Here is a 24,284-nt window from a genome sequence, read left to right as displayed (position 1 = left end):
AGTACATCATTTATTTATCCACTCTTTTTGTTTAATTATTTTTTATTCATATTTTGATATTATTAGAAAAAGAAAATTGAAACCAAGGAATTCATCTTCTTCGAAGACCTACAACCTAGCATAACTTAGTCGGTGAAGATGGAGTCAAGGAGGCGGCGTAGATTACTCATGTGAAAGAGAGTGAAAGGCAACAATGAGGAAGAAGCGAATTGGAGACTTTGGAAAGAGTCGTGTGAGAGAAGGTGAAATGAAAATAGCACTTAAATCCTATTTTGAAGATTGATCTGCGCTTTGAGTTGTGTTAGTTCATATTTTAGCTTTTTTTAATTTTTGTTTATAATAATTCTTTTTTTACATATTATATTATCAATTGATTTTGTTGCCATTATAAATATTTAAATGAAATTATAATGTGTGCTGTTTTTATTGTTGTTACAATAAATTAATAATTTAGGGGAGTGGAAGTGGAAAAGTTATAGCTAACGTAAAGAATTTGGCACAAGACGTTTCAAGGTTGCTTCTTCATAATAATAATTTAATGTAAATTTATGGCTGCTAATTGGTGAGTTTCTAGCTATTTCTTTATTTTTTATCTATAAATAGGATGTGTTATTTGCATTCTTATTACTCTACTTCCTCATCATTTGCATAAAACATTTTTTAGGGTTCTTACTCTTTTACCAACAATAGTAGTACATCATTTATTTATCCACTCTTTTTGTTTAATTATTTTTTTATTCATATTTTGTTATTATTAGAAAAAGAAAATTGAAACCAAGGAATTCATCTTCTTCGAAGACCTACAACCTAGCATAACTTAGTCGGTGAAGATGGAGTCAAGGAGGCGGCGTAGATTACTCATGTGAGAGAGAGTGAAAGGCAACAATGAGGAAGAAGCGAATTAGAGACTTTGGAAAGAGTCGTGTGAGAGAAGGTGAAATGAAAATAGCACTTAAATCCTATTTTGAAGATTGATCTGCGCTTTGAGTTGTGTTAGTTCATATTTTAGCTTTTTTTTAATTTTTGCTTATAATAATTCTTTTTTTACATATTATATTATCAATTGATTTTGTTGCCAAAAAATATGTGGAGAAACGTTTTCCAATAAATTACCATAATTTTTGGTGTAAACAAATTATAAAATTATCTTAATTAAATTATTAAATTATCTTAATTTTGCATCTAATTCTTTTATTGTGACTATAGATTTCATGGCCAATAAATATAGTAACAGCATATTAGTGTAGCAAAATAATTAGATTACCTTCCATTTTGGGTCAATCAAATTGCCTTAATTTATCAATAACTTGTAATAAACATGTAATGAAATTTATTATAGAGAGCCATTTGTTGGTCATGATGAATATATTTTAAAGTTAAGGGTTTAGGATTTAGGTTTCGAGGTTTGTGTTTTTAGTGTATAGGATCACTATATTGCAATGAAATGAAGCTCGATAATTTATAATTTCTATCTCTATTAACATCTATTAATAATTAATTGTATGACAAATATATCAAATATAGTATATTACTGATATGAAAATTGGGTATGTATATAATATTTTTATTAGAATTAAATTAGCCATTCAAATTTGGTCGACTAATCTGGAAAATGGCCATATATATTGCAATCAATTTGGTATTTTTGATTTAATTAATCATCATAAACGATTGATAAATTATATCTTCCTATAAATCTGATCAAATTAGTGTACGATTGTAATTTCTAATTTAACCGTTAGAACTTAAGTGAATCAATTCCTATATAGAATTCTAATTAAATCGGTCAGCTACTTTTAATAAAAAGAAACGCTCCTATTAAATATTTTAAATAACCATTTAATGGAAATAGCTTAGAATTTATCCTCTTTCTGTCAACCAAGATTTAAATATGAATGGCATAGGGCCTCTATAATTAAGCCATGGAATGTTTAATGTATACTAAGATTTATAACCGTTGCCTTATTAAGAATTGATTTATTAATATGTAACTGCCATGTATTATTAATAATCTTTTGAAACAACATTTTGTAAAGAATTTGGCACAAGACGTTTCAAGGTTGCTTCTTCATAATAATAATTTAATGTAAATTTATGGCTGCTAATTGGTGAGTTTCTAGATATTTCTTTGTTTTTTTATCTATAAATAGGATGTGTTATTTGCATTCTTATTACTCACTTTCTCATCGTTTGCATAAAACATTTTTTAGGGTTCTTACTCTTTTACCAATAGTAGTACATCATTTATTTAAACCCTAAACGATATACACCCGTGCATTGCAATCAATTTGGTAATTTAGGGTTGCGGTAGTGAGATTAATGAGGTAATTTTGGTAAAATGCTTTTTTATTTTAATTTTATGAACAGTGGATTTAAGGCTTACCTTAAATAAATTGCATAATACATATCAGTATGTTTAATGTATTTTAATTTGCAAACTTTGTAATTTATTGAATAATAAATTATATATTTAAGATATAAATTAGTGATAATACTACTAATACCCTGAACTACTACTTAAAGACATAATCAGAGAAATACAACTAATTAATATAGGTCCATATTGAGCATTGTGTCTTAAACAAAGTGCAAGCCTGCAATTTATATCGCATGTACTGCAAGTATCCCTCTCGATCCACGTTAATTATAAGGACAAATTTATTGGTTAAAGAATTTATAAGAAAAGATAGCCTGTAAAAGAGAGCTAATAAAGACACTGAACCAACTTCCAATACTTGGGGAGAGAGCCTTTACAGCTGCATGCAGACAAACATTTTTCAATTTTAGAATGTCTTGATATAAGGCTTACAATAGAAGATTTCAATAGAACAAGATGTTGTGAAAACACCACCAAGTTAACACCAATTGATATGCATGCAATAGAAAAAAGTTCAAATCTTAGAGCGGTAAATTCTTCATTTACTAGGGAGTAGTAAATTCTTCATTTAGAATGAGACAAGATATGTACATTTTTGTTTTTGTAAATCTTCACATTGTCTTTAATTCATTTTTCTATGTATTTATTACATTTTGGTTATTCTCGTACCCATCATGGAGCAAGTCCAAGAGCTCCAAATGATCATCCACTCCTTAGTGGCTGAAGGGATGACCTTGCCCGATAAGTTCCTAAGGTGCACGATCATTGACAAGCTCCCTCCAAGTTGGAAGGACTTCAAGAGTTATCTCAAGCACAAGCGAAAGCAGATGACCCTTGAAGACTTGATCGTGAAGTTGCGCATTGAGGCCGACGTGCGCAAAAGTGATCAAAAGGCTAAGGGCTTCACCCCAAATGAAGCCAAAGCCAACCTGTTGGAGCGGGGCGGTCCCTCCAACAAACGCCCTCGCCCAAACCGTCCAAACGACAAAGGGAAGGGAAAGCAGCCTTCAAAGAAGTTTGAAGGCGACTGCTACAAATGTGGCAAACCGGGCCACTTTGCCAAAGACTGCCGCAGCAAGAAGAAGAAGCCGGCAGCCCACGTCGTTGAGAAGGAGTTCAAGGACTGGGATGAGAACGACCTCATTGCAGTGGTCACTGAAGAGGTTAACCTTGTTGATAACAAGGGAGGCTGGTACATCGACACCGGCGCTACTGCTCATGTTTGCTCCGACAGGAGCAAGTTTGCCTCCTACACTGCTGTTGAAGGGAGGAAGATCAACATGGGGAATCAAGCATCGTCAGAAGTCCTCGGCGTTGGCAACGTGATTCTCATGATGACGTCTGGCCTAACTATCACTTTGAAGGATGTGCTGCATGTCCCGGACATCCGCAAGAACCTAGTGTCAGGATCAATACTAGTTAATAAAGGGTTTAAACTTGTATTTGAGTCCGATAGGTTTGTCTTGTATAAGTTTGGAAAATCCATCGGAAAAGGTTATGTAACCGATGGGCTTTTCAAGCTTAGTGTAGCAACTCGAAGTGTTGCGAAGCCATTGGCCAATAAGAATAAAGCATCTACTTCCTCTTATTTGATTGAGTCTTCAAATTTGTGGCATTGTAGATTGGGACATGTAAATTCAAAAGCCATTAAAAGATTAGTAAATTTAGATTTACTAAAGGCTAATGAATTGGATATCCAAGATAAATGTGAAATTTGTCTTGAAGCAAAAATGACTAAGTTGCCGTTTCACTCGGTTGAACGAAGCACAAAACCCCTTGAATTAATTCACACGGATGTATGTGATTTAAAGATGTTGCAAACTAGAGGTGGTAAAAAGTACTTTATCACTTTCATAGATGATTGCACAAGATATTGCTACATTTATCTTTTAAGAAGCAAAGATGAAGCAATAGAGGCGTTCAAAAATTATAAGAACGAAGTTGAGAATCAACTTGGTTGTAAAATCAAAATGATTCGAAGCGATAGAGGAGGCGAATATGTAGCCCCGTTTGAGGAGTTATGCAACGCAAGTGGTATAATTCATCAAACAACTGCTCCATATTCACCACAATCCAATGGTGTTGCAGAACGCAAGAATCGAACTCTAAAAGAGATGATGAATGCACTGCTACTCAGTTCAGGATTACCACATAACATGTGGGGGGAAGCTGTTTTGACAGCAAACTATATCTTGAATAAAATCCCTCTCAAAGGAAAAGATGTTACTCCTTATGAGTTGTGGAAGGGAAGGAAGCCATCCTACAAATACCTCAAAGTGTGGGGGTGTTTGGCAAAGGTGATGGTTCCTCCGCCCAAAGAAGTTACAATCGGACCTAAGACGGTTGATTGCATCTTCATTGGATATGCACTTAACAGTAGTGCATATCGATTTGTTGTTCACAAGTCTGAAATATCGACTATCACAGTAGGAACAACAATTGAGTCGAGGAATGCTGTATTTCTCGAAAATACCTTTCCTTGCAAAGATAAGGAAAAAGTATCAACCAATTCTGAGACAAGAATTGAAGAAGCCACTAGTTCTAAACAAGTGGAAGAAGAAGCCACTAGTTCTAAATCAACAGATGCGGAACCTGAATCGCGCAAGCGTGCAAGGCCCGATCCAAAAGATACAGTACTAAGACGTGGTAATAGAGTCAGAACACCAAAAACTTTTGGTCCTGACTACATTGCTTTCATGTTGGATGAAGAACCAACATCGATAAAAGTAGCCTTTGCTGGCCCAGACGGGCTGCATTGGAGAGAAGCTGTTCAAAGCGAAATTGATTCAATTTTGCTAAACCACACATGGGTGTTGGTTGATTTGCCCGAAGGTGCTAAACCTTTAGGATGCAAATGGGTTCTTAAAAGAAAGTTTAAGGCCGATGGAACAGTTGATAAGTATAAAGCCCGATTAGTAGTAAAGGGTTTTAAACAAAAAGAAGGACATGACTTCTTCGATACCTATTCACCTGTAACAAGGATTACATCTATCCGGGTGCTTCTCGCTATTGCTGCATTGCACAATCTCGAGATTCATCAAATGGATGTAAAGACCGCGTTTCTGAATGGTGAACTAGAAGACGAAATCTACATGGAACAACCCGAAGGGTTTGTAGTACCTGGACAAGAGAAAAAGGTATGCAAGCTCGTGAAATCCCTATATGGATTGAAACAAGCGCCATTGCAATGGCACTTGAAGTTCGATAATGTGATGTTATCAAATGGGTTTAAAATCAACGAGTGCGACAAATGTGTCTACATCAAGAGCACTAATAACGGTCATGTTATAGTGTGTCTCTACGTTGATGATATGTTAATCTTGGGTAGCAACACTCAAGTAATTAACGATACAAAGGCCATGTTAAAGAGAAACTTTGACATGAAAGACATGGGTCTAGCCGATGTAATTCTTGGAATGAAGATTTTAAGAACGAATGATGGAATCATCTTAACACAATCACATTATGTTGAGAAGATATTGAATAAATTCAAAGCCTATGATGGCGCGCCGGTTAAGACTCCAATTGAACTCGACGTTCACTTGAGCAAAAACAAAGGCGAGCCCGTTGCACAAGAAGAGTATGCACGGGTCATCGGGTGCATTATGTACTTGACTAATTGCACTCGACCTGACATTGCTTGTGCCGTGAACAAGTTAAGTCGTTACACGAGCAATCCAAGCAAAGAGCATTGGAGAGCTCTTGTGAGGGTTTTGAGATATTTAAAACACACTCAAAATCTTGGGCTACACTTCTCGAGATACCCCCCGGTGCTTGAAGGGTACTGTGATGCCAATTGGATATCCGATAATAGAGACTCACTTTCAACAAGTGGATATCTCTTTACTATTGGGGGTGGTGCTGTATCGTGGAAATCCACAAAACAGACCTGTATAGCCCGATCAACAATGGAATCGGAGTTCATTGCCTTGGATAAGGCTGGTGAGGAAGCCGAGTGGCTTAAGAACTTCCTTGAAGACATTCCATGTTGGTCTAAGCCAGTGCCACCAGTGCTGATTCACTGCGATAGCCAAGCGGCTATTGGAAGGGCAAACAATGGTTTCTATAACGGTAAGTCTCGACATATACGTCGACGACATAACACCGTGAGACATTTGATCACAACAGGGGTGATTACAATTGACTATGTGAAGTCAATAGATAATCTAGCGGATCCGCTAACCAAAGGGTTAAACCGTGATCAAATGAATAAGTTGCTAGAGGGAATGGGTTTGAAATCCACAAACTAAAGAATTGTCATAGTGGTAACCCAACCATGATGACTGGAGATCCCAAGAACTTGGTTCAAAGGGACAACTAAGCTATGAGAGTTCATGGAAAAACACTCAAACTATATCTATTCCCTAGAGAGCAATAGAGTGTTGGAGAACTTGCCTCGTGGTAAAGGCTAAGTCTATGACTTTTAATGGTTCTTAAGGATCTCAAAGAGATGGAATTCTCAAAGAGACCAAGTATGGCAAGGTACTTGACTAAGAATCACCTACGTAAGTGCGAAGTGTGGTCGCTTCATAAAAAACGCACTTATGAATCCAAAGTGGTGTCCAAGACCGCAATGGACACAAAACGTGAGAACGGATGAGGTTGAGGTGTTTAAGTGTTAACACCATTGTCTCGGTGCACGCCGTGGGGGATTAGTTCAAAGCATCGCGCTACTAAGCCGCCTGTGTATCCGATGGTGTCGACTATGGAGGGTTCAAAGTCAACAACTACCTATCCTTATGCTTATATACCTCGCGAGGGTTGAGCTTGTGTCTGCATGCATATGCATTCGGCTATTTCCACTCATGTGGGGGATTGTAAAAAATCATGGATTAAATATGCCCGGTCAATGGATTTTGACCAAATAATAAATGTGACGAGACATTTAATTTTGTGAAATTAAATGACATAGCGTCGATCTACATTTTACGTAGGTAAATGTAGTATATTCACTTTCTCAAATCCGATTTCCGGTGAGTGAGAAATAGTGGATTAAAGTTGGGCATAATTAGCTTTTAATTAAAGCTTGGAGATGGAGCTTAGGGAATAATTAACTAGTGTTAATTATCCCACATTGGAGGATTAACACATCTTTAATGTGTATAAATTAAGTGACTTTATGTTACTTAATAATTATAGTGGACCAAGATGGGTGAAAGAGCCCACACGCGGGCACACGCGCGCGCCGCCGCCGCCCGCCCGCCCGAGCCCGAGCCCGTGCCCGTGCCCGTGCACGTGCTCGTGCTCGTGCTCGTGGTCGCGGGCGCGGGCCGCGGGCCGCGGGCCTCGGGCCTCGGGCCTCGGGCCCGGGCCCGAGCCCGATCCCGATCTCGATCCCGATCTCGATCTCGATCTTGATCTTGGACTTGGACTTGGACTTGGACTTGGATCTTGGCAATTGGTCTTTGGGTGGTCTTTGGGCTTGGTGCTTGGCCCAAACTATTCTTTTTGGACCACCGCCGAGTCAGCAATCCAAGTGGCTTGACACGTCGTCAAGCGAGGCACAGTCACGGTTGCCACGTGAGAAATCCACACGCTCCACACACGGATGGCACACTCCTGCCACACGTCTGTAACCGACGTCGGTTACGAATTGCCATGATGACAGCCATCATGGCTGTTGACCCCCTGCAGTGGACTGAGCCTATAAATAGGCCAGCCATTCCATGCATCACTACACAATTCAAAAAGCATTCTGCATCATAAGCTCTCTCCCTCTCCCTGCATAGTTTTTTCTGTCGAAGCTCTGCCCTCTCCTCCATCCAGTTCGCCGGAGCTCTGTTGATTGCGGTGCTGCATCAATAGAGACGTAGCCGTTTTACCTTTGGGGACGACACGCCAAACCGAAGAGCACTACCGGGGCGTATCTCGTCTTGCGGGAAGAGGCCTCCTCGACTCGGCTAATCACACTGGTTTAGTAGTTTCGATTATACGTTGTATTTTTAAGTTCAGTTCTTCCTTTCCTTTCTTTTGGGTTGTATTACGCCCGGTAGTTATCTTTGCAACTACCGGGCGTAATACAACCCAAAAGAAAGGAAAGGAAGAACTGAACTTAAAAATACAACGTATAATCGAAACTACTAAACCAGTGTGATTAGCCGAGTCGAGGAGGCCTCTTCCCGCAAGACGAGATACGCCCCGGTAGTGCTCTTCGGTTTGGCGTGTCGTCCCCAAAGGTAAAACGGCTACGTCTCTATTGATGCAGCACCGCAATCAACAGAGCTCCGGCGAACTGGATGGAGGAGAGGGCAGAGCTTCGACAGAAAAAACTATGCAGGGAGAGGGAGAGAGCTTATGATGCAGAATGCTTTTTGAATTGTGTAGTGATGCATGGAATGGCTGGCCTATTTATAGGCTCAGTCCACTGCAGGGGGTCAACAGCCATGATGGCTGTCATCATGGCAATTCGTAACCGACGTCGGTTACAGACGTGTGGCAGGAGTGTGCCATCCGTGTGTGGAGCGTGTGGATTTCTCACGTGGCAACCGTGACTGTGCCTCGCTTGACGACGTGTCAAGCCACTTGGATTGCTGACTCGGCGGTGGTCCAAAAAGAATAGTTTGGGCCAAGCACCAAGCCCAAAGACCACCCAAAGACCAATTGCCAAGTCCAAGTCCAAGTCCAAGATCAAGATCGAGATCGAGATCGGGATCGAGATCGGGATCGGGCTCGGGCCCGGGCCCGAGGCCCGAGGCCCGCGCCCGCGACCACGAGCACGAGCACGAGCACGTGCACGGGCACGGGCACGGGCTCGGGCTCGGGCGGGCGGGCGGCGGCGGCGCGCGCGTGTGCCCGCGTGTGGGCTCTTTCACCCATCTTGGTCCACTATAATTATTAAGTAACATAAAGTCACTTAATTTATACACATTAAAGATGTGTTAATCCTCCAATGTGGGATAATTAACACTAGTTAATTATTCCCTAAGCTCCATCTCCAAGCTTTAATTAAAAGCTAATTATGCCCAACTTTAATCCACTATTTCTCACTCACCGGAAATCGGATTTGAGAAAGTGAATATACTACATTTACCTACGTAAAATGTAGATCGACGCTATGTCATTTAATTTCACAAAATTAAATGTCTCGTCACATTTATTATTTGGTCAAAATCCATTGACCGGGCATATTTAATCCATGATTTTTTACAATCCCCCACATGAGTGGAAATAGCCGAATGCATATGCATGCAGACACAAGCTCAACCCTCGCGAGGTATATAAGCATAAGGATAGGTAGTTGTTGACTTTGAACCCTCCATAGTCGACACCATCGGATACACAGGCGGCTTAGTAGCGCGATGCTTTGAACTAATCCCCCACGGCGTGCACCGAGACAATGGTGTTAACACTTAAACACCTCAACCTCATCCGTTCTCACGTTTTGTGTCCATTGCGGTCTTGGACACCACTTTGGATTCATAAGTGCGTTTTTTATGAAGCGACCACACTTCGCACTTACGTAGGTGATTCTTAGTCAAGTACCTTGCCATACTTGGTCTCTTTGAGAATTCCATCTCTTTGAGATCCTTAAGAACCATTAAAAGTCATAGACTTAGCCTTTACCACGAGGCAAGTTCTCCAACACTCTATTGCTCTCTAGGGAATAGATATAGTTTGAGTGTTTTTCCATGAACTCTCATAGCTTAGTTGTCCCTTTGAACCAAGTTCTTGGGATCTCCAGTCATCATGGTTGGGTTACCACTATGACAATTCTTTAGTTTGTGGATTTCAAACCCATTCCCTCTAGCAACTTATTCATTTGATCACGGTTTAACCCTTTGGTTAGCGGATCCGCTAGATTATCTATTGACTTCACATAGTCAATTGTAATCACCCCTGTTGTGATCAAATGTCTCACGGTGTTATGTCGTCGACGTATATGTCGAGACTTACCGTTATAGAAACCATTGTTTGCCCTTCCAATAGCCGCTTGGCTATCGCAGTGAATCAGCACTGGTGGCACTGGCTTAGACCAACATGGAATGTCTTCAAGGAAGTTCTTAAGCCACTCGGCTTCCTCACCAGCCTTATCCAAGGCAATGAACTCCGATTCCATTGTTGATCGGGCTATACAGGTCTGTTTTGTGGATTTCCACGATACAGCACCACCCCCAATAGTAAAGACATATCCACTTGTTGAAAGTGAGTCTCTATTATCGGATATCCAATTGGCATCACAGTACCCTTCAAGCACCGGGGGGTATCTCGAGAAGTGTAGCCCAAGATTTTGAGTGTGTTTTAAATATCTCAAAACCCTCACAAGAGCTCTCCAATGCTCTTTGCTTGGATTGCTCGTGTAACGACTTAACTTGTTCACGGCACAAGCAATGTCAGGTCGAGTGCAATTAGTCAAGTACATAATGCACCCGATGACCCGTGCATACTCTTCTTGTGCAACGGGCTCGCCTTTGTTTTTGCTCAAGTGAACGTCGAGTAACATATAATCATGGATTAAATATGCCCGGTCAATGGATTTTGACCAAATAATAAATGTGACGAGACATTTAATTTTGTGAAATTAAATGACATAGCGTCGATCTACATTTTACGTAGGTAAATGTAGTATATTCACTTTCTCAAATCCGATTTCCGGTGAGTGAGAAATAGTGGATTAAAGTTGGGCATAATTAGCTTTTAATTAAAGCTTGGAGATGGAGCTTAGGGAATAATTAACTAGTGTTAATTATCCCACATTGGAGGATTAACACATCTTTAATGTGTATAAATTAAGTGACTTTATGTTACTTAATAATTATAGTGGACCAAGATGGGTGAAAGAGCCCACACGCGGGCACACGCGCGCGCCGCCGCCGCCCGCCCGCCCGAGCCCGAGCCCGTGCCCGTGCCCGTGCACGTGCTCGTGCTCGTGCTCGTGGTCGCGGGCGCGGGCCGCGGGCCTCGGGCCTCGGGCCTCGGGCCCGGGCCCGAGCCCGATCCCGATCTCGATCCCGATCTCGATCTCGATCTTGATCTTGGACTTGGACTTGGACTTGGACTTGGATCTTGGCAATTGGTCTTTGGGTGGTCTTTGGGCTTGGTGCTTGGCCCAAACTATTCTTTTTGGACCACCGCCGAGTCAGCAATCCAAGTGGCTTGACACGTCGTCAAGCGAGGCACAGTCACGGTTGCCACGTGAGAAATCCACACGCTCCACACACGGATGGCACACTCCTGCCACACGTCTGTAACCGACGTCGGTTACGAATTGCCATGATGACAGCCATCATGGCTGTTGACCCCCTGCAGTGGACTGAGCCTATAAATAGGCCAGCCATTCCATGCATCACTACACAATTCAAAAAGCATTCTGCATCATAAGCTCTCTCCCTCTCCCTGCATAGTTTTTTCTGTCGAAGCTCTGCCCTCTCCTCCATCCAGTTCGCCGGAGCTCTGTTGATTGCGGTGCTGCATCAATAGAGACGTAGCCGTTTTACCTTTGGGGACGACACGCCAAACCGAAGAGCACTACCGGGGCGTATCTCGTCTTGCGGGAAGAGGCCTCCTCGACTCGGCTAATCACACTGGTTTAGTAGTTTCGATTATACGTTGTATTTTTAAGTTCAGTTCTTCCTTTCCTTTCTTTTGGGTTGTATTACGCCCGGTAGTTATCTTTGTAATCCGAGAAACCAACACACTAAAGACTGTCCTATTGTCTCATTCAATAGTTGATATTTGAAAAAACGACGAGAGACTTGAGCTTTTACCATGTGTTTCGTATACTTTTAAATGTGAAAATTAGTTGAAAGTGTTGTCACTAAGCTGAACTCCTATTACTATGACGGGGTTGAGTCCAAACCATCGGATTCAGAGGTTGAGGTCGAGCTAGGAAAAACTAAAATGATAGTAAGAAGAGAAGAATGAAAAGCCCGAATTGTTATCAACGTTTTATTCGTATTATTATTTTTAGGTTTTTTTCCTACTCTACTATTGTCTATACATTACTCATAGCTTCTATCAAACAAAAATTATGTGCCTGCCCCAAATCTCATTGTTGATGCCCTTATATTTTCTGATTTATTTATTTCATCTTGATTATATAAAAGTATTATTTTAGAGTAACAATAATATAATTGTTGTTGAGAAAAGATTCATGTATCTGATATTTGAGAATTGTGACAATTGTGACAAAAGAAAAATATAGAACATTGATAAGTTATCTATTACATCACAAAGTGGATAGAAATAGGAGTATATAACAAAAATACAAAATAAAATTGTCTTTCTTCTAATCCACAAGACTAGCCAACAATATTTTCTGAACTGCATTTGCTGGTTAATGGAGAATTATTGAGATTATGATTGCTCAATTTTTATTTTTATTTTTATTTTTGAATTTATTCGAACAGTATAGTGTTTTTAAATAGTGTTTATGTTGGATATATATGAAGGTTTTTTCGCAAAATTAAATATTGAGAAAAGCAACTCATGTGAATTTTTATAATAGACATACTGATTTATATAGGCAATAAATAAGCTCCTTTTTTTTATAAAACAATCAAGTAAATTAAATACAGCCTAAAATCGTATCGTGATATGTAGTCAAACATTTAGGTAACCTATTTTTATGCTATTATTACTATACATAAATGTGTAGATTTTTTCTCAACCACTTTGCTAATCAGATTTCTAATGTAGCTGGTTTATTTAGAATCGAATCTGATTTGATTTGATTTCTTTAATAATAGTACTACTATCTGATACTATTTCTTTGTAGTTCTATAAATATGGGTGGAATCCCTAGCAAAAATTAACATTATTATTTCATTTAGTAATTCAATTTATCTTTTCCTACCTCACCTCTCTCACATACTCACACGTGCCACCACACATGGTTCTTAATCTTTCTCGTCAAAATTCCTTATCAATTGGTGTTTTCATCTTGAAAGCTATTGGAGAATCGAAAGACACAAGAAAATACCATAACTTTGAGATGAAAGCACTAGTTGACAATGATTTTAGATGGATATCGTCTCCTGTCTCATATCTCTCACATCTCACTAGCTAGACACAGTCCTTTATCTCTCTCATCAAAATTCCTTATCAATTGGTGTTTTAATCTCAAAACCTATCACGGAATCGACGAGCATGAGGAGTACCTTATGAGATGAAAGCACCAATCGATAGGATTTTAGATTGAGAAAAGCCAAATTGGTGTTTCACATAGTGAAATTGGAATGAGCGCGCGAGAGAAGAACGTGACCAATTTATTCATTGATTTTGACCTATATTCATAGAGTTATAAAGAAATGGAGTAGTATCTTATATTTTTATTAACTTTGATCACTATAAAGTCCGCCAATTACGAAAACATTTTTTACAAGCTTGACAGAGTCCATCAAATTTTGCACCATTCCACAATCCAATAATTTGGTCAACAAAATATATTCTTATATTGTCACCCTCACCATTCCACAATCCAAAAAATGCACGATAATCCCGCAATAGAAAACAATATTTGATCATTAATTAGCAACATATGATCCAATATTAATATTCATATGGTAAATATTGTTAAAAAATAAAACATTTTCATTGGGTAATTTAATGATTAGATTAATACCACAAGTTATCTAATAACATGTAAGTCTAATAATGTAAATTATTAGTCTAATAATGTTGCTTGACTAATAATGTAACATCTCAATATAATAATGTAGCTAGTTTAATAATCTTATCACAACCATGTAATCCAAGGATTCAAGAGTTGTGAAGACCCTAATACATCCATAACATACATATATATTTATCCTTTACGCCTATTAATAATTGATTCGGTTAGAGGTCTTAAAAAGAATGTGCTGAATTTCATACAACTATTGTGGGCATTGGAACTAATTTCTAGTTAGCACTTACAAGATACAATGTCATGTCATTACACCAAATCAAACTAATTAACTTCCTTCCATAAAAAACTAATTCACGAATTAGCTATGTTTTAGAAAGTACTACGAATAAAAATTGATAAATTGTCATAAAAACAATTAAAGTTAATTAAATTGAGATGTAGATATAAAATTTCGTTGTTTATTATCATGAATGGTGGGTTTAATAGTAAATTTTGGAGAAAAAAATTTATATGGTTACTTCAAATATTTATCATATGATCACATGCTCAACTGCATAAAAGTTTCTGAAGTTGAATATAAATATAATGACATGTGATTTACGACCCAACCTGCAAATTCTTAGCAAAATTTATAAATCAAAACCGTCGTTTTCAATTTTCTATTTCTCAATCCAGTAAACAAAGAGCCAAGTTAGATTACAGATACTAATTGCAGATCTAAACACTCGAAATTCATTAAATAAGAAATAAAAAAGGAAAAAAATCTAATCCTAATTCCACTGAGACAAATCATCAAACACCTTCACTCCAAACCCAATCAACGCATCTTCGACAACCGTGGCGAGCTTCTAATTCCGGCAGCAGCAGCCACCACCGCTCCCCCAATCTTCCTCCCTCCCTTAACCAATTTCCTCTTCTCCCCCTCTCCACCACCGCTCAAATTCACCCTACTCCTCGTCCTCGCCGCAGCGCCACCCCCAATTTCTCCACCGGAGCTGCTCGCCATCACGCTCTCCCTCGCCACCCTCTCGAAATCATCCCCCAATTTCCTCACCGCACCTCTCTTCACCGCCACAACCTCCTCCTCCTCCTCATCCTCATCCATCAATCCGACCACTCGCCGCCGCTTAATCGCCACCGGAGCGCGCGGCGGGGAGGGGGATCTACCGATCTCGACGTGGATCTCCTCTTCCGCGGTCAATTTCGCGGCAGATTTCTTCGGAATCGGAGTGCGCTTGAAGATCTGCTCCTTCTGCGCCCGGAGCTTCTCGACGCTGCCCTCAATCCGCCCCTGGAGGCGGTGGCGCTTGACGTTGAGGCCGCCCATGGACCAGTGGGCCTCCTGCGCCCACGACATGAGCGGATCGGTGACGGAGGGCGGCGGATCGACCCTCTCGGAGTTGAGCTTGACGTCGGTGTAGAAGCGCGGGCGCGGCAGGCTGCTGCCGTAGAACTTCCCTGGACCTAGTGGCACAACCATTTCTGCGGCGGATTGTTGTGTCAGTGTGTGGAGATCTGATCGAAGGCGTTGTTTCTGCTCGATTGATTTGAGTGTGTGAGTGTGTGTGTGTGTGAGGGAAGAGGCGCGACTTTTGTAGGGGCGCGGTTTAGGGATTTGTGGCGGGAAAATTGGCGCCATTGATGGAAATGGAGCGGCTTCAGTAACCGCGCCAAAACCAAATCATTTTGAGAGAGGATTTTCCCTCCAAATTGTGATTAAATTTGTAGAGTAATTTATTAATCATTATTAATACTATCGTCATATTCATTTTTTTTCTATTCATATTATATTTATTAGTCATTAATAATGTATTAGTAGTTTTTTCTTTCTATATACAGTGGATGAGCAACTTTTATTAAAAAAAGTAACATTCCATAAGTCTAATTTTTATAGATGGAGAGAAGTAAAAAGCAATTACGTACAAGATTTTGCCCAAAAATGTTCGAAAAATTCTACTAAATTAAATTAAAAAACAAAACATAATTTCAAATGCCAAACACTCAGAAAAATTCTACTAAAATTTTAGAAATATAGTTAAAAACAATTTCGAGCACCTAAGTGCTGATAATATCTAAAAAGGCTTCTCATATAGTTTTAACACCAAAATTACCAATAACATTTCAGAGTGCTCGGAAAGCGTTCGCTATGCCCTTAAATTTTTCGACATTTTCCAGAAATTTTGCACGGTACTGATATTCTTATCGTCCGCTGATCAGAATTTGGTCGGAAAGTGTTCGGTATCTCTTGAGAAAATTATAGACCATTTTTTTGGTAACAATGGAGGGAGTAATTTAGAATATAAAGGGTCACATTTCACAAATAGAATTTGGAACATAAAAAATTAAAAAATAAAAAGTGAAAAAAGTATATTTTCATGCATGCTAAAAATCTAAAATATAGTCTTCACTCTAATAAACAGATTGAGAATTAAAGCCAACATTTCGCCATCTCTGCCTCAAAATTCTGTTACGATTTTCCAAAATCACTAAAAAAATGTTTTTAAGTGATTCAGATTCATTTGAAAACTCTATAAACGAGAAAAAAAATGAAAAAATAGGCTTTACAGGGGCTTAAGCCTCTTCGTAAATCCATTTGTAGCGTTGAAGCGCGTTTTTTTGTAGGTTGCGCTTGATTATATAGGAAAGAGAGGATCCACTGTCGGTGTTACAAAAGAGAAGAGAATTATGCATCAAATCAAATTTTGTTTTATGCATAAATTTTTACAACTGTATATGTTATTAATCCTGTTTCTTGAAAAGGTATGCTAGAGAAATTCTCCAACGGGAGATGCTTCCACACGTTGGAATTGGAGATGGACACGAGCACAAGAAAGCTTACTATAAATCTTCTCATCTTTTTCTTTCTTTTCGGAACAAGAATCTTTGATTCCGATTTCCACATCGATTCTTGCATATCCAGGTGCTCAATCGCTTGACATTTGCCTCAACACTTTCCCATCTGAGACGACTGAACTCACCTATTGGCTGCGAGGGTAAGCATATATTATAGACTCCAATGTCGCACATCAGATGTGAAATATGCTAGTCTGTGTTGGGATGCGTTCTCCAGTTTGGTCTGTATTGTGACAGTGAGTCTCTTTAGTCATTTGCGACGAGTTCTTCAGTTTGGTTTGTATTTCATGATTCGTGTAGGCGAACTGGCGAAGCCGCGCCAGCTGCATAACTCGCATTGGGGGATGATGTGCCCTGCAGAAACACCTGAAGGACAAGTAATGCAAAAAATTTAACGATTGAGTACTGTTTCCGTAGTTGTGAGTTCATTGACATGATTTGTTGAGAAATTGTGTGAATTTAGGCATGTGGGCTTGTCAAGAACCTTGCACTTATGGTCTACATAACCGTCGGCTCAACAGCTAATCTGATTCTCGAGTTTTTGGATGAATGGGCACTGAGAATTTTGAGGTGAGCAAATTCATGTAGTAGTATAAAGTTTCAAAATTGCATTAGTTTGTGTTAATATATATCATTGTGTGACATAATTTCATTTTTTCGTGGTGAAGGAAATATCACCAGCAGTGATTCCTCAGGCCACAAAAACATTTGTGAATGGCTGTTGGGTTGGCATTCACCGCAACCCGGAGCTGTTGGTGAAGACTCTCCGGCAGCTTAGGAGACAGGTTTCAGCTCTACAATTTCTCGTTTCTTCTTCGTTTTTTCCATGTAGTTTGAGATGGAAATTTCGCTCGTTGCAGGTTGATGTGAACACGGAAGTTGGAATCGTACGAGACATACACCTCAAGGAGCTTCGTCTGTACACAGACTACGGCCGCTGCAGCCGTCCCTTGTTCATCGTCGATAAGCAAAGGCTGCATATAAAGAAGAGTGACATTCTTGCCCTGCAGCAAAGAGTGTGTTTTTTTGTCATGATAAAAAAATGTGTTCTGTGGCGACCTGTTTCGACTGATACTGCAACCTTTCACACGCAGGAAAGTCCTGAGGAGTATGGATGGAACGATCTCATTAGGAAAGGATTCATTGAGTATGTTGACACGGAAGAAGAGGAGACGACGATGATATCAATGACCGTGAATGTAAGTAGCCTTCGATAAAAAAAAATGATGAAAAATGATCAACGAGAGTGATACGCAAGAAATATGACCGTTTGATGAGTCTGGTAGGATCTTATACGGTCAAGGCGAAATCCAGATGATGCATATTCGGAGACGTACACGCACTGTGAGATCCACCCTTCGTTGATATTAGGCGTCTGCGCTTCAATCATACCATTTCCTGACCACAACCAGGTTTGCTTGCGTAGCTCTTGTTTTTTTTCCTCTACTTGATTCGAGTCGAGCTCATTCGTCTCTTCTTCAATGGTAGTCGCCTCATAACACTTATCAGTTTGCAATGGGGAAACAAGCAATGGGAATCTATGTCACCAATTACCAGCTAAGAATGGTAAGACCATTTCCACTCCTTTTTATCTTCGCGTTCAGATATTCACATATGAGTTGTTTTACATAAATTTTATGTGAACTACAAAGATATCAACTTAAATACGAAGATATAATATGGTATCAGAGCAAGCACCATGCTCGAGCCATATGTGTTGTCGCAGTTATGATATTAACAAAATACGAAAATGTGAAGTAAAAAAAGATCATCTCTGAATCCGCATATTTGTTGTGTTTTCGTGTGTTTGTGCAGGATACTCTGGCATACGTGCTTTACTACCCGCAGAAGCCTCTTGTAACGACGCGCGCAATGGAGCATCTCCACTTCAGGCAGCTCCCAGCAGGCATTGTAAGATAAGAATGTGTAATTTTCTAATCCTTTTTTTTTTCTGTTTCTTATATAAGTAATCGTGACATATATCTACTTTTTCTCTTTCTCTGTCCTTATGTTCGAACAAGAATGCAATTGTTTCCATCGCGTGCTTCTCTGGCTATAACCAGGAAGATTCTGTGATCATGAACCAGTCCTCTATAGATTGAGGATTCTTTCGTTCTCTCTTCTTCCGTTCGTATAGGTAAGCCTGGTTTTCTTTCTCCGTTTTCTTTGTTTCGTGGATGATGTCTACTGCATTATTTTTTTCTCCGGGTAGAGACGAAGAGAAGAAGAAGGGGACGCTAGTGAAGGAGGATTTCGGGCGTCCGAATAGGGATAGCACCATGGTTAGTTAGTTAGTTAGTTTCAGTTTATATGAGTGTTTTTGGTTTGATCAGTCATTTTTGAAGAAAAAGCAACTGTTGCAATGGTTTTTTATCAGGGAATGAGGCATGGTTCTTATGAGAAACTAGATGATGATGGCTTTGCACCTCCTGTGAGTATGACTTTAAATTCTCACTCCTTCTAATAAGATATTCATACGTGAGTTGTCCAATATTGAAAATGCAAAATTCTCCATTGAAAATGTGAAATATAAAGAGATCAACTTAAATATCTAATGAGACGCTGCCATTATCATTAGTTGGTTTTGAGATGGAACTTCGTCAGGTTCAGTTGGTCTTCCCTTCACGTAATCAGGTATGCTTCAACAAATGAGACAGTACAAAATCCAACACTTCAGACATTTTTTTTTCATCTGAAATCAAAGGCAGCCTTTGGTGTCACATGTAGATATTCTGGTGCGCCGGAAAATGATGTTTTAGTTTCTATAAAATACCATTGAGTACTGTCCCATTCAAAATGACATATTTTTAATAGAATATTATTTTCTCTCATTTTTACACTTTCCATATGATTGGATAGAATTTTTACGGAGGAATACACGATAATATAATGAGCCATTTTAAACATATGAAAATCGACTGCCACATCATCGTATATTTCTAACAACAACGACTTATTCAAGGCAAATATCGCAACCAAAGAGAACACTCCATTTGAACAACAATGACTTTTTCGAGGCATATATCGCGCCTAATTTGTGTTCGTACCAGGGAACTAGAGTCTCTGGCGACGACGGGATCATCGGCAAGACAACACGAGTTACACAAGAAGAAGCTCAAGGGAAATCAGCAAGATTCACCAGCAAGGATCACAGCACTAGCCTACGCCATAGTGAAACCAGAATTGTTGATCAGGTAACATCTTTGTTCTTCATTTCTACTAGCAATATATACATTCTCTCTCTCTTATCATATCTCATTAGGTTTTGCTGACGACAAACGCCGATGGACTGAGATTTGTGAAAATACGGATGCGATCAGTTCGAATTCCACAGATCGGAGACAAGTTCAGCAGCAGACATGGCCAGAAGGGAACAATTGGGATGACCTATACACAAGAAGACATGCCATGGACGATCGAAGGGATCACTCCCGACATAATTGTGAACCCTCATGCTATCCCTTCCCGTATGACGATTGGTCAGCTCATCGAGTGCATCATGGGTAAGGTGGCGGCTCACATGGGCAAGGAAGGCGACGCCACCCTTGTGAACCCTAAACCCCCTTCAGCCGGCGGAGGGGAGGTCGAGGGATGGCGGCTTGAGGTTCGGGGAGATGGAGCGTGACTGCATGATTGCTCATGGAGCCGCGCACTTCCTCAAGGAGAGGCTGTTTGATCAGAGCGATGCGTATAAGGTGCACGTGTGCGAGAGGTGTGGGCTCATCGCCATTGCTAATTTGAAGAAACTTAGCTTCGAGTGCAGAGGATGCAAGAACAAAACGAACATTGTTCAGGTAAAATATACAGTTCTCTTTTTACACCGATATGATACATCTGTTCGTTTTATTTGCCAACACCCTTCTTCAAATCCTTTAAGGTGCACTTGGAGGGGTTTGATTTTTTTTTCTCCTGATTGAGTTTGATGAACATTTTGTGAGACTGGACCAAATTTGAAGTCCATATATACTGCTAGGTCAATCATTTTTCCTTTTCGACCAAAAAACAGTTGTGCCAGTTAAAGTTTTAGCCTACAGTTGAATAGAGCTCATGAGACATATATAATGGTTTCAGTTAATTGTCTCTTTACACCGATGTAAAAAAATGATTTTTGTCATTGGCTAACAACAACAAGAAGGCTCTACTCATGTTTTAACAAATAAATATCCCTTATGCATGCAAGCTTCTACTTCAAGAACTCATGTCCATGTCAATTTCTCCACGGCTACTCACCAAGGATGTTCTGATAGCCAAGGGACAAAAGAGGGGGGGCGGATAGTCGTAGCCACGGATACGATTCTCAATCAACGATGCAGTCCTGTACAATGGCAATAAGGTGCTCTTTCTTTGTCTTGTCAAATTTATTAGTTCCTACATTGAAGAATGAAATATTGTTGCATTACTTGCATACCACCATTGATTTATCAATTAATACCTTCACGCGCGTTTAATACCTTCACACAATACATACACTGCACATGTAGACGCATAGCACACACAAACACAACATTGCACACATAATACGCAACGCTCCCTCATTGAGGAACACAGAAACGAAATGAAACATCAAATTATTACATCCTGCAATGGTTAGAAACAAATTTATTTTACTGGATTGTTGCATGCTTATTGATGAATACGATATAAAGGTTGTTGACTTGATCAGGTAACTGTTCTTCAAGTAAGAAGGTGATCTCCAAATCAGGAACATAGGTCTTCTTCACCATTCACCTTCTGATGTGATGATCAAATCCTGCACATTTCAAGCCATTATCATCTTCTCCCATTACCAGCTGCCATGCATTGAAGACGCAAAAGTGAAACACGAGATGTAATACGAATAAACACGGTGGAGAAAATCCGGACCGTGCCATTGTTTTACCTGCATGGAAACCTGGAGTGCTGACTCGAAACCGGATTTCTCGTAAAATTCTCAGTATACTTGGAGATCTCCGTATAATCAGGCGGGAGACGGGGCAGATTCGTCTACCAAATCCATGTTATTCTGGAACCTTTAATTTTGAATTTTGGTCATTGAAAGCTATCAAGAAATGGCAAAAAAGTTATTGCCACTTAAGATGACAATTTCAAGTTAGACTGTGACTTTTGCAGCTTCGTCGACTATAATTGCATAAGGAATTATAATATTACAAACTAAAATTAAAATTGCAATTACAGCGCAATTCCAATTTCATGACGATACCAAACACACTTTCACGAAGAAGAAGGCGTAAACGAAACGAAAACATCAAATTATTACATCCTATATATAATGATTGAAAACAAATTTTCTTTTAGTAGGTTGATGCATGCTTGTTGAGGAATTTTATAAGGATGCTGTTAACTTCATTAGGCAGCTGTTCTTGAACAAAATGATTTCCTTGAGGTATGAAAACAATCTCCAAATCTGGAACATTTTTCTTCACCATTCCACTTGTGATGTAATCATCAAATCCTGCAAATTTCAAGGCATAATCCTTTTCTCCCATAATCAACAGCCCTGGGGCTTCAATTTTCAGCTCATCAACTCCATACCCTTCCAACCATTTCCTGCACAAACGCCACGAAGGTGAAATACGAGACGTAACTGATATGTTCGTTTCATTTCCAACACCGTCCCTTAAACCTAGAGTGAAGCTTGGAGGGGCTGGACTTTTTAGTCCAAAATATATCACTAGGTCGGTTATCATCCACTACCAATAGTATTTGTTGCTGGCGACCCGAATTTTAATATAAAATTAGTAAAAAAATATTGGAGTAGAATTAGTTGAAAGTTGATAAACATGAGAGAACAAGGGAAAGCGATGGACTATATCACCAAAAATAGAAAGATATTAATTTTCGTGGACGATCAAAATGAAAAAGGAGGCTATTAGTTATAGACGGAGGTGGTACTTTTAGGCCGTGGTTGGAGAGGTTGGACTTTTTTAGACGAGTGATACTATTGGGCTAGTTATTTTTTGTTTAAGTCCAAGTTAGCGATCCGGTCTGATACCACGTGTGAAGTTCGTGCAATTCCATTTCAAAACTAATTAATGATAAGTGGAACATCTGATACTTAAATAATGATTTCAGTTCTCTATTTATACTGATGTAAATTATATTTGATTGTTTCATTTCCCAACTATGACATTTATCAAATAAAACATCCAACCATTTTCTTGTGAACCTACCTGTATGGAATCTGGAGTGCTGTCTCGAAGCCGGATTTCTCGTATAACTCCGCGTACACCTGAAGATCTTCCTCGGTAAACCAGGCGGGCAACGGGGACGATGCATCCACCAAATCCATGATTTCTTGATCCTCAGAGGCCACCTGGAGCTCACTTGCTGTGAACATTATGTAGATCTTCTTGATCACCGTTTTCACGTCGAATCGTGCAAAATCTTTCTCAGCTCTCCCTACTTCCTGCTCATTTTCACATTAAGTTTTTTTTTTATCAAAATCATTTGATTCAATTCAAATCCTTGAATAGAGGTTTAAGTGAAGGGTTGTGGAATTTGCCCGGAATCTCATGACGTAGAATCCTTTCGGGTGAGAAGCTCGGAACGCGTGAGGGTCGGGTGGGACGACGAAGGGGACACCTAGTGTAGCAACTGCAGCCACTCTTTTAGGGTGGACGAGGGCAAAATGGTAAACTACCTTGGCACCAAAGTCTTTCCCTACAAGTACAACCTGAAATATCACGCCAGACAAGATAATAGTGAGATATAATAAGAGATAAATTAATATTAGACTTTTTCCTGAATTAAATTAGTCACATGGGTCCGGGTGAGATAGATAATCGTGAGACACAGTGTAATCTTAGCGATTCGATTTGCTAATCACTCAAACATTTTACCTTATTGATCTCAAGAAGGTCCAGCATCACCACCAGGTCATCAACCATATCCTTAAAAGTTGTTTTCTCGGGTTCCGGCGCGGGTTGAGACAGGCCATAGCCCCGGAAATCCGGCGCTATCGCCCGGAATCCGGCGCCGGAAACAGCTGTCATCTGATGCCTCCATGAATACCAAATCTCTGGAAAACCATGCAGGAATACTACTATAGGACCTAATTAATGGACATTTTTCAAAAAATTAGAGTAATTTGAAATGTATTAAATTCATCACAATTGACATATATATTGTTGAAAATGAATTAAAAGAATTATGAAACTGAAACCTGTTCCAATTTCTGCATAATGAAGGTTGAGGCCTCTAACATTTACAAAGCAGTGCTTTATGTTTTCCATTGAAGAGGTGAGGATTTGGTGAAGTAGTGATTTTTTAACTCAAGTGAGGTTGATTCATATAGAAAAACATTCATAATTTTTTATATGGATTTGATGTGTATGTTATATTTTTAATTAATATATTATAATTCATGATAGGGTTACCGCTGTCGCGTAATTCATGTTAGGGGTAGTATCTCATAAATTGTGATCAAATCATCTATTGTATAAATAACACAATGATCAAAGTCTAATTTACTAGTTTTGTTCCTTCTTT

The 24,284-nt window shown here is 39.4% G+C and overlaps 2 protein-coding genes and 1 pseudogene across 2 annotated transcripts; 1 reads left to right on the top strand and 2 right to left on the bottom strand.

Moving 5' to 3' along the window:
- Nucleotides 1-14,575: 14,575 nt before the first annotated feature.
- On the bottom strand, nt 14,576-15,603 carry LOC121754163. Its single transcript, XM_042149511.1, has one exon. The coding sequence runs from the start codon at nt 15,580-15,582 to the stop codon at nt 14,761-14,763; it is 822 nt and encodes a 273-aa protein (XP_042005445.1). The 5' UTR covers nt 15,583-15,603; the 3' UTR covers nt 14,576-14,760.
- Nucleotides 15,604-16,500: 897 nt separating this feature from the next.
- LOC121754944 lies at nt 16,501-21,669 on the top strand (annotated as a pseudogene).
- Nucleotides 21,670-21,920: 251 nt separating this feature from the next.
- On the bottom strand, nt 21,921-24,115 carry LOC121754945 (bifunctional epoxide hydrolase 2-like). Its single transcript, XM_042150228.1, has 5 exons — nt 23,959-24,115; nt 23,636-23,847; nt 23,299-23,469; nt 22,967-23,202; nt 21,921-22,343 (listed from the first exon to the last, which is right to left on the bottom strand). Exons 1-5 carry the CDS (start codon nt 24,026-24,028, stop codon nt 22,088-22,090), a joined length of 945 nt encoding a protein of 314 aa, XP_042006162.1. The 5' UTR covers nt 24,029-24,115; the 3' UTR covers nt 21,921-22,087.
- Nucleotides 24,116-24,284: the final 169 nt, after the last annotated feature.

The sequence above is a fragment of the Salvia splendens genome, chromosome 11, assembly GCF_004379255.2.
Source record: "Salvia splendens isolate huo1 chromosome 11, SspV2, whole genome shotgun sequence".
Lineage (NCBI taxonomy): Eukaryota > Viridiplantae > Streptophyta > Magnoliopsida > Lamiales > Lamiaceae > Salvia > Salvia splendens.
This window is presented reverse-complemented; position numbering and strand designations above follow the sequence as displayed.